The sequence below is a fragment of the Mandrillus leucophaeus genome, unplaced genomic scaffold, assembly GCF_000951045.1.
Source record: "Mandrillus leucophaeus isolate KB7577 unplaced genomic scaffold, Mleu.le_1.0 Scaffold6, whole genome shotgun sequence".
NCBI classification, from domain to species: Eukaryota; Metazoa; Chordata; class Mammalia; order Primates; family Cercopithecidae; genus Mandrillus; species Mandrillus leucophaeus.
The window spans coordinates 597,122-608,341 of NW_012106474.1; the positions used below are offsets into that span (position 1 = coordinate 597,122).

General features: G+C 54.1%; 1 protein-coding gene across 1 annotated transcript in view; it reads left to right on the plus strand.

The window, feature by feature from the left end:
* Positions 1–51: 51 nt before the first annotated feature.
* Positions 52–11,220, plus strand: part of ABR (active BCR-related) — a 123,141-nt gene continuing 111,972 nt past the window's right edge. Inside the window, exons 1-2 of the mRNA XM_011999649.1 lie at positions 52–212; positions 8,788–8,886. Coding sequence (XP_011855039.1) covers positions 78–212; positions 8,788–8,886 — 234 coding nt within the window. The 5' untranslated portion in view covers positions 52–77. The remainder of the gene's footprint in view (positions 213–8,787; positions 8,887–11,220) is intronic.

Consider the following 11,220-nt stretch of genomic DNA (forward strand, 5'->3'; position numbering starts at 1 on the left):
CCTCCTCCCTCCTCCCTCCTCCCGCCGCCGCTGCGTGGACCCCGCTTCCTGTCTGCCCTCCGCGGGCTCCGGCTGCCATGGAGGAGGAAGAGGAGGCGATAGGCTTGCTGGACAAGGTTCTGGAGGACGAAGATGTGTTTCTCCTGGAGGAGTGCGAGCTGGGAACCCCGACCAGCCCCGGCTCAGGGTCCCCCTTCCTGGTGGCTGTGAAGGTGGGAGCGTGACACGCCCTGGGCGCTGGGGGGGGCCGGGCCGGCGCTGCCGAAGGTGCGCGGGAGAAATGGCTGATGGGGGCGCAGAGCGCGCGGCCGGGTGGAAGCCCCCGGCGGAGTCCGTGAGGGTCCCGGCCCCGGCTGCTGTTCCCGGGGGAGAGGGGTGGGCCTGTGGGTGTCCTCGGGGGAGTGGCTGCCGCCCCCTCCAGGTCAGCCCAGCTCAGGGCGGCTGTGCCAGGAGTCACCTGGCGGGCGTCAGCTGCTGCCTCCCGGGAGGCGGTGGGCAGGAATCTCCTGTTTCCACAGCAACCGCAAGAGAGGGGCCACCCTCTTCCCAGCCAGGAGACGGGACTCGGTGCCTCTGAGCTGAGGCAGGAGAGTGTTTGCAAAGGGCAAGAGCCAGAGGTCACTGAGCTTTCCTGAAGGAAAAGCCCTGGGTCAGCTGAAGCGGGGCAGGGAACAGCTGGCTTGGAGGCTCCAGCCAGGTGGGCAGGTGCGCTTCCTGGGGGGGGATAGGCAGGGAGCATCTGCTGGGCCCTGGCCCACGCGCTCTGGGGCTGAGGGCGTCCTCTGCAGCAGTGCCCCTGTCCTGTGGGAGAGGTTGCCTCCCGGTAGAACTGGACGGCAGTGGTGGCCAGTATCCCGTTGAGGAGCAGGGCGGCCCCGGAACCACCCGGCTCTGAGTCTGGCCCGGCACACCACGGCGGTCTTCCTTTCTCTCGCCTGGACACACCTCTCAGAGCTTCAACCTCAGCCTTTTGCTCAACTGCTGTCTTGTTCTGTGTCAAGAAAGGAGGCCCAGTGAGGATGCATTTCAGGGAGTTTGCTGACTGCTAAGCAAGGCTGCCTAACCGAGTGCCCATCTGCGGGGCCTAGGAAGCATGTGCAGAGAGCATTGCTGGGGACAGGAGGCTGTCCCTGAGCCTCCCTGGGCCTCCCTGACCCTCACAGAAGGTGGGGATCACAGTCCTGCCCCACCCACTCTACAGTGTGGCTCTGAGGAGGAGCCAGTGGAGGTAAAAATAGATGCAGAACCACGGTAGATGGCTGATGTGTGGAGTCTGGGTGGAGCGGTGGCTGCAGGCCTGGGTGGGGAGCGGAGCTGTAGGGAGGCTGGCAGTGGCTGGCACCCCACCCCGTGTTCTCTGAGCTGGTGCTGGCGTAGGGCCGTGGGGGTAAGTCACGTCTCTGGGTGGGCTCAGGGAAGCCTCCACTTTAGGGTCTGACCAGCCTCCCCAGTAGGAACAGCGTAGGAAAGTCTGCTCGTGAACCAGGAATCGGGCTGGGAGTAGCAATGCTGGGGTGGCAAGTGTGTGGCCCTCATGGGCCTTCTCTGGAAAGCCCCCAGCACAGATGTGGGCCCCCCTGAGAGGCTGCCTTCTGGACCTCCCCTTCTGCCGGACCCTGGCATATGCCTTAGCTAAGCCCATGTTTCGTTCTGCTCAGAACTCTAGACATTTGCCTCCGCAGTTATGTCCCATTCTCCTTGAGGACGAGGACCATGTCCTATTCGTTGCTGAACACTGCACAGTGCTTGGTGTGGGGCTGGTGCCAGTGAGAGTCTGCAGAATGTGTGAGGCCCACTGGGGCCCACGAAGGGTGTACCAGGTTCCCAGCCTCGCTCCATCTCAGAGGTGTCCTACTGCGGTGGCCCAGAGATGCCGAGAGAGCCTGAGCACGTATCACACCGAAAAACACTGCTCCTCGTGGGTCCTCATGAGCGCCTGGATGGGGTCTTCCTCTCTACTTTGTTGCCAGCATGGGGGAAGGGGATCTTTCTTGAATGCTGAGGAGTTCCAGGCTCCCTGCCTCATCCTGAACACCTAGAGTTCCTCCCTCCTCTACCGACATTGGCCTCAGAGGGAGAAGACAAGCAAGGTGGCTACAGAGCGGTGGGAAGAAAGCTCATGGATTCACTCAACAAACACACTCAGGTTGGGTGCTATTCAGAGATGTAGAGATGACCAGAGGAACAAGGTGTGATTCTCCCTCACAAGGCATTCAGAGCAAGGGGCAGGTACAGGGAGTAGGAATAGAGTACAGAAGTAGTCAGGGTGAGCCGGGTGCGGTGGCTAACGCCTGTAATCCCAGCACTTTGGGAGGCCGGGGGGGGGGGCGGATCACCTGAGGACAGGAGTTCGAGACCAGCCTGACCAATGTAGTGAAACCATATCTCTATTAAAAATACAAAAATTAGCTGGTCGTGGTGGCGGGCGTCTGTAATCCCAGTTGCTTGGGAGGCTGAGGCAGGAGAATCGCTTGAACCCGGGAGGCAGAGGTTGCAGTGAGCTGAGATCGCGCCACTGCACTGCAGCTTGGGCGACAGAGTGAGACTCAGTCTCAAAAAAAAAAAAAAAAGGTCAGGGCTGTGAGAAGAGTACTGATAAAAGGGCACCAAATTCAGGGGAGAAGGGACCACTTCTAGCAGAGTTGTAGTTGGGGATGGCCTGAATGTGTCCACGTGTATGTGCGTACGTATGTGTATGTGTATATGTATGTGTATGTGCGTACGTATGTGTATGTGTATGTGTATGTGTGTACCTGCAGGCCAAGGGTCATTTCTGGATGATACACTCCTGGGCTGCGGACGGTCTTGGCACACCCCTCCCTGGAAGCTGGTAGGAATCCAAGGCAATTCTCTTTGCTATTACTTTACTTTAGGAGTACTTACCTGAAACAGCAGTTGCGTCCTAAGCATGTGCCCAAGTGCCAGGCCCAGAAATCAATCCTGTTTCCAGTGTAATTTCCAAGACGCTTCGTCTTCCTGGGGGGCAGAGGCGAAGTTGGCCTCAGTTTTCTCCAAAGCTATAGCTGGAGGTTGCTGCATATCTCAGCCCAGACTGACCTTTGAAGAGTTACTGATGTATAAAACTGATAATGCAAATACTGATAGCAGTGTCACGTTCCATCTTCAAAATGGCATATGCTTTCCAAAAATGTTTCATGCCATTCTATTTAAAGATAGGTAGGGTTGTGACAGGGGCCTGGTAGAAGGTGCTATTTTAAGGAACTTATTTGTCAGGAATAAAAACCCTTTGGTAATGCAGATTAACCCTTTAGGTGTTTTTCTGTGCCATTTTTTTTTTTCTTTTGATACAGAGTCTCACTCTGTCACCCAGGGTGGAGTGCGGTGGCACAATCACGGCTCACTGCGGCCTCCACCTCCCAGACTCAATCAATCTTCCCACCTCAGCTTCCCCCTCACTACAGGCACATGCCACCACGTTGGGCTAATTTTTGTATTTTTGTAGAGACAGAATTTCACCATGTTGCCCACGCTGGTCTCTAACTCTTGGGCTAAAGCGATCTGCCCACCTTGGCCTCCCAAAGTGCTGGGATTAAAGGTGTGAGCCACTGAGCCCAGCCCAATCCTGTGCCAGTTTTTAATGGATCATCTGAAACATCTCTATTTCTGTTTCACCTGACCAGATCTCTTCTGCCTCCACATCATGCCTGTATCCCCCATTTGGATGTTTTTCTAAATACAGGCCCCACATGTGGTGATTTGAGAGATGATCGGTGGCACCTCGATCTGTATGTTGCATTTTAATAGTTAAGTAGATATTTTAATGTATATTAGAAAAAATATGACCTGTGCATTTTTCTTACGATTTCAATTATGTGTAGGATAAGACTGCTTTTTACAAGTCAGTTCTGGGGCGCGGTGGCACACGCCTGTAATCCCAGCACTTTGGGAGGCCAAGGCGGGCGGATCACGAGGTCAGGAGTTCAAGACCAGCCTGCCCAACATGGTGAAACCCCGTCTCTACTGAAAACACAAAAATTATCTGGGCGTGGTGGTGCACGCCTGTAATCCCAACTACTTGGGAGGCTGAAGCAGGAGAATTGCTTGAACCTGGGAGGTGAAGGTTGCAGTGAGCCGAGATCGTGCCACTGTACTCCAGCCTGGGTGACAGAGTGAGACTCTGTCTCAAAAAAAAAAAAAAAGTTATTGTAAAGCACAGTATTGAGTAAAGAATAGTGCAGGTGGTGGTATGTGAGTATGGCAAAATTTTAAGGGTGGGATATGAACAACCGAAATTTCAAAACACTGCGTGTGCCCCATGGCGCCTGCCTAAGACTTGAGAGAGCACCAGGGAGCCCAGAATACGGGAATCCACCCTTCAGGAGAGAGGAGCCTCTGGAATTTGGTCTTTGTCCCCCAGCAGTTGACCCTGTCTTCTCTGTTCTAAATTCTGCCAAGGAAGCAGCTGAAAGAGACTTCCTCAGTGCCTCGCACTGGGAGAGGAGAGGATCTCTCGATGTCTCTGCACTGCCTCAGCTGTCCTGAGACTGAGATGGGCCGGTTGTCCTGAGGTTGATGCTTGGTGTCGGTATAAGCCCCAGGCACGGCCACCCCCCACCCCCAGGCCCAGTGGCATCTACTCTGAGCAGATCCTGCTGGGTACTCCTGGCAGCCAGCTGTGGCCTGTGGACTGAATTCTGCCATCTGTGAAGGCTCAGACCCTTGCACCCTTGCTGCATACTCTGTAGCCTCGAGTCACAGCCAGAGAGCCCTGCTTGTTGTCTTGGGGGTCGGCGCTCCTGGAGAGATTGTGTCTTCGCTTGTCCTGGAACCAGACGTTTGGAGGCTTTATTTAACTTCTAAACTCTGTGGAAGACCAGGCCTGAGCTGGCCACACCTTATCTCTAGACACCGTCCCTCCCAGAGTGACCTGATGTCTTTGGTTTGGCGGCTTCGAGCTGCCACACCGTCAGCCTAGCACATTGTGCAGGTGCAGGATGCTGAGGATAAATGAACCCACCGAGGCTGCATTTCGTCAGTTCTGGCTGGGAGGAAGTGAGGACAGGCCGCTTCCCGGTGCTGGAGACTGGCAGGCAGCGTGGCAGAGGCTGTGGGACCTGAAACTCTTCAGAGCTGACTCTGGAGCATTCTGGGCACGTGGGCACCTCTGAAGTGCTCCCTGGCGGGGAGATGATCTGCTTCACCTTCGTGTTCCCGGCACCTGGCTCCTAGTGGGTGAGTGAGTGGTGAGCCTGGGCTTTGATGAGACAACAGTCGCCCCACAAAGACTGAAGAAACGATGGTGAATTTCCTCATGGCTCTGAACTTAGGAAAGCTGGAAAAGATGGGAATGGAAAAGGCCTTTCTTTGGTGGTGACTGAGCAACCGGTCTCCCATTAGCCAAGTGCGCCGAGAGGCTGATTTCCCATCCGTGAGCTCTCCAGTGCCTTCGCTCCCATCCCAGCCGAAACTGCAGTGTGAACAGGGCCCGGAGCGGGGCTCTTGCGGCTGACTCTTCATTGCCTTTTGCGGGAGGGCCTTCTGAGCGGTCTTCCCATCAGAACCAGCCTTTCAAGACTGGACGGTGAATGGAAGTCTTGAGGGGAGGATCTAGCAGAAATGGGCGATTACGGGGCTCTGGGGTCTACGCTTATGCTAGGGGAGGGGGTGAAGCTTATTTGTGGATGGGGCTGCAGATCCCGTTCTTCCCCCCATCCGAGTCCAAACAGCTCTACAGTTAAAGCTCATAGTGTATCCAAGTGACTTCCTCTACAGGGCATTTGCTAAACCCTCAGGCAGATCCTGAGGCCGGGAACAGAGGGGTGCTAGCCCCCAGCACCGGGGATGAGTCCCCATGTGTCAAGGCTGGGAAGCAGCAGGAAGACCCCCGAGGGTCTGACCTGGAGGGGCTGGGGCTGGGGGCTGTTCCAGGCTCTGATCTTGTCCCCCAGGGGTTCGTGTGCTGCAGGCTCTGCAGGCCTCTGACAGTCCCGACTCTCTCTGTGCCTCAGGAAGTTGATAACACTTGCCAGGTTTTTGAGACTCTGGTGAGTGCTAAGCACAGTTCCTGATATTTGTGAAGCTGCCGATAAGTAACTATTGCCCTTTCCTAAAGCATGGGGTCTGTATTGCTTTTCTAATGCTGCTGAAACAAATTGCCACAAACTTAAGGGCTTAAAACAACACAAATTTATTCTATTATACAGAAATCTAAAAAGGATCTCTGCCTGACACCGTGGCCCGTGCCTGTAATCCCAGCACTTTGGGAGGCCGAGACGGGCAGATCACCTGAGGTCAGGAGTTTGAGACCAGCCTGGCCAATATAGTGAAACCCTGTTTCTACTAAAAATACAAAAATTAGTGGGTGTGACGGTGGGCGCCTGTAATCCCAGCTACTTGGGAGGCTGAGGCAGGAGAATCGCTTGAACTTGGGAGGCAGAGGTTGCAGTGAACCGAGATCATGCCATTGCACTCCGGCCTGGGCGACAGAGCGCGACTTTGTCTCAATATATAAATACATAAATAAATACATTAATTAAAATAAAAAGGATCTCCAGGGCTGCATTGCTTCTGGAAGCTCTAGGGCAAGCTTGTCCAGCCTATGGCCACGCGTCCCAGGACTGCTTTGAGTGTGGCCTGACACAAATTTGTAAACTCTTAAAACCTGTTATTTTCTTTTAGTTCATCAGCGGTCGTTAGTGTTACTGTATTTTATGTGTGGCCCGAGACAATTCTTCTTCTTCCAGTGTGGCTCAGGGGAACCAAAAGATCGGACGCCCCTGCTCTAGGGGAATGAATTCATTTTGTTGCCGTTTCCAGTCTCCAAAGGCTCCCTGCATTCCTTAGCTCATGGCCCCATCCTCTGTCTTCAAACCTACCAGTGTAGCATCTTCCAAGCCGTCCCTCACCGCCACCCTGTCTCTGACTCTCTCATTCCCCTTCTGTGGCCATGATGCCTTGCGGAAAGATGGCATTTTAGGCAGCAGGTACAGAAAGAACCGAAAGCTAGAGGCCTTTGAAGATGAGGAAGCTGGTTCTCCTGCATGTGGGAAGACCGAGCGGTCTCCTGGCTGTGGGAAGGACTGGAAGGGTAGGGACGGGCACCTGGGCCCCTGAAGGTGTCTCATAAGGGATATGGTGGGCCTCATGTCCCAGTCTAGGGCCGAATCTTTACTTGTTTGTTTTTCAAATGTCTTTCCCACTAGATTCTAAGCCACGTGAGAACAGGGGCCACTGTCTGTTTCCCATGGTATCTATAGGGCCTGGTGGACATTTAGTAAATATTTATTGAATGAATAAATAAATGGACACATAGCGCAATGGAATTCCTAAGTACTCACGTTTTGCAGTCTTCATACTCGGTCCTTGGCAAGCCTCGGGCAAGGCGGCACTCTTAGAAGATGAATCCAGCTCCGGTACGTGGGAAAGGCAGGAGGAGAGAGGAAGAGAGGGAGGAAAAGTCGATTCGGAGAACCCAGGCGACAGAGTGAGATACAGGGGGCCTCAACCACAGGAGAGGGGAGGCGTGGGACAGAGGGAACGGGAGGCAATAGATGAGCTGGGAAGCGTGGAAGGGCTTGGGGGAGATGAACAGCAAGCATGGAAGGGCTTGGGGGCTCAGTGTGGCAGAGGGAAAGGAGAGAGAAGGAAGAGGGGCCCAGGGATGACTCTTGGGGGTCCTGGCTGAGAAGAATTACTATGTATGTTTTTTCACTGAGGAGAACTTTGGGGGTACTTTCTCTGTGCCAGGCACTGTGCTAGTTGGTGGACATCCAACGCTCAATGGCGTGTGACCTCCACGCTAAGGAGCAGCAGTTCTGGAGGGAGGAGAAGGCCACTTTGGGTCTGTTCCTGGCACAGTGAGGTGACCAGGGAGTGCTGCGGCGAGTGTGCGGGGTGGGGCAGGGTAAGGCTGAGGGGCTCACAGCCGGCCTTCTGATGTGGGATGGAACCCCAGGGACAAGAGGATAAGGACAGAAGTGTAGCTGGGAGGCCTCAAGGCTGGGGCCCTTCCATTCAGTTCTCTCTACCCACACTTCTCTTGGTTTGTCTGTCACTTCCTCTGGGACCCCTCTCTACCCCCCAGACTTAGATTCTGGCCCCTGCTGTGCTCTGCCTTGTGACCATGCCCTGCCTCAGTCATGATTCTGATTTTCCCTCCTGAACATCCTTGTCCCCGCACCGCACATTAAACTGCCCAGCAGACCTAGGGCAGGTCCTTGTGTCTTGCTCACCGTGAGAAGGTTGACTTGGTTGACAGGTGGATGAATCGATGAATATCAAATGGGGAAATGTGGAAAATAGATTGAGCGAAGCAAAACAAGATGTTACAGGAGGAATATGGGTGATTATTTTTCCTTTTGTATTTCTGCATGTTTTGTATATGTTTTTTTATCATAGTATCTGACTTTTATCTCCTATGAAAGTGTCACTTAAGGGGAAAGGGACAAGGGTGGCTGGGCGTGGTGGCTCACGCCTGTAATCCCAGCACTTTGGGAGGCTAAGGCGGTTGGATCACCTGAGATCAGGAGTTTGAGACCATCCTGGCCAACATGGTGAAACCCCGTCTCTACTAAAAATACAAAAATTATCTGGGCATGGTGGTGGGCGCCTGTAGTCCCAGCTACTCAGGAGGCTGAGGCAGGAGAATCGCTTGAACCCGGGAGGCAGAGGTTGCAGTGAGCCAAGATCATGCCACCGCACTCCAGCCTGGGTGACAGAGCGAGACTCCGTCTCAAAAAGAGGGAAAAGGGTAGGGAAACAGACAGTCCACTCAGGATTTTGGCCTCCTTGCTCATGAGCTGTTGCCTGTGCTTTGCTTTTGTGCAGGTGGAAGCAGGGAAAGGCCTGGAGATGAGGAAGCTGGTTCTCTCGGGGTTCTTGGCCAGCGAAGAGATCTACATTAACCAGCTGGAAGCCCTATTGCTGGTGAGTACAGTCCCTGCTCTGGGGCCTTCTGTTCCCCCGCGTGTCAGATGATGTCATGCTCTGAAGCTGCTTTTGGAGTTGGAGAGGAAAGGGGACCTGTGCCCGTCCCTCCCTGTGGACAGAGTGCAGCTGCTCTGCGTCTAGCTGGGGATCAGGCAGCCCAGGTCATTGCCAGAAAGGGCCCATGCCTCTCAGCTCCAGCTCTCAAAAGGCAGGAGAAGAAGCACACCCGGGTTAGGGGTGGCAGACACACCTGTCATCCACCACCGTGGCATAGGGCATTGCTAACCCATCACGGTGCTCTGCCCGGGCAACGGCCAAGCGCCTCCTCCACACTGTGCTCCGGACAGTCACTCCCAGCCAATCCGGTTAAGAAGTCTTTGCCATCTTGGGTCCACGTCCTTCTACCTCCCTGGGTGAGGGAACCATTGATACCATCCTGAGGCCAAGTGTCAGGAAACAGGAGATGGCAGGCTGTTTGTTTGTTTGTTTGTTTGTTTTTGAGACAGAGTTTTGCTCTTGTCGCCCAGGCTGGAGTGCAGTGGCGCAATCTTGGCCTACTGCAACCTCTGCCTCCTGGGTTCAAGTGATTCTCCTGCCCAAGCCTCCCTAGTGGCTGGAATTGCAGGTGCGTGCCACCACGCCCGACTAATTTTTGTATTTAGTAGAGACGGGATTTCAACATGTTGGCCAGGCTGGTCTCAAACTCCTGACCTCAGGTGATCCGCCTGCCTCAGCCTCCCAAAGTGCTGGGATGACAGGCGTGAGCCCCCGCACCCGGCCTGTCTGTGTTCTTTGGAGAAGCAGCACAGCTCTGAGGCATCAGGCCAAGCTCAGCCCTGGGTAACATGCCTCAGTTTCCCTCCCGGAGGGAGGCATTATTGTGAGAATCCGATTGGGAGGGGAATATGGAAATGTTTTCGGAAGATAAAAGTATTACACAGATGTGCGGTGGTTTTGCCTTGGGAGAAAGTGCTCCTTAGATGCGTCTGGATATTATGCCGAGTGATCGTGGCGTGTCAGGTTCTTTCTCTGGGTGTTTCGCAGCCTGAGACATAAGGTAATTGTCAGAGAAGGGAGACTCAGAAGTGTGGATCTGTGGAAGCTCATTCTTAACAAGAATTCTAAGATACACATTTAAGTACTTGCCATGACGTGAGGTGCTGTCACATGTCAACCCTGAGATGCTGTCAGTGTCCCAGAGGACTTGACATTTATATTACCCAGGAATGACTGTGTGAATGTGCAGATGCAGGCCGGGGGTGGTGGCTCAATGCCTGTAATCCCAGCACTTTGGGAGCCCGAGGTGCGCAGATCTCTTGAGGACGGGAGTTCGAGACCAGCCTGGCCAGTGTGGTGAAACCTTGTCTCTACTAGAAATACAAAAGAAGAGCCAGGCATGGTGGTGCATACCTGTAATCCCAGTTACTCAGGAGGCTGAGGCACGAGAATCGCTTGAAGCGGGGGGCGAAGGTCATAGTGAGCTAAAAGTGTGCCACTGTACTCCAGACTGGACAACGGGAGTGAAACCCTGTCTCAAGAAAGGCCAGGCACAGTCGCTCACACCTCTAATCCCAGCACTTTGGCAGGCTGAGGCGCGGGGATCACCTGAGGTCAGGAGTTCGAGACCAACCCAGCCAACATGGTGAAGCCCCATCTCTACTAAAAATACAAAAAATTAGTCAGGTGCGGTAGTGGGTGCCTGTAATCCCAGCTACTCAGGGAGGCTGAGGCAGGAGAATCGCTTAAACCCGGGAGGCGGAGGTTGCAGTGAGCCAAGATCATGCCACTGCACTCCAGTTTGGGCAACAAGAGTGAAACTCTGTCTCCAAAAAAAAAAAAAGAAAAGAAAAGAAAAAAAGGAATGTGCAGCTGCTTTGCCACACGCCAGGCTGAGTGTGTCCCATCTCTCCGGGAGTTTATCTCTATGCACGGAGCTGTTTTCCAAGTGAGGGGCAGTGTGGCAGGTAGCTGAGGGTCCTGGTCTGGGGCCAGAGCTGGGGCAAGACGTGGCCCTGCCATGAGTAGCAGGCGTATTGCACCGTTTCTCAGACCGTGCCTCTCAGCCCGTCAGTGCATTGTGAAATCATTACAGTGGGTTGTGAAACCAGTACAGTGGGTTGGGACAGCATTTTTAAACCAATGAAAACATACCGGCATGCATCATACACAGGAAAGATAAGTGAGGGAACTTTCAGTTTGTTGTCTGTGTGCCTGTGAATATATATGTAATTGCTGGGCCCATGGTGTCTTGTACCTGTTGTGGGTGTGAAAACTGCTGGCTTTGGCCAGGCGCGGTGGCTCACGCCTGTAATCCCAGCACTTTGGGAGGCC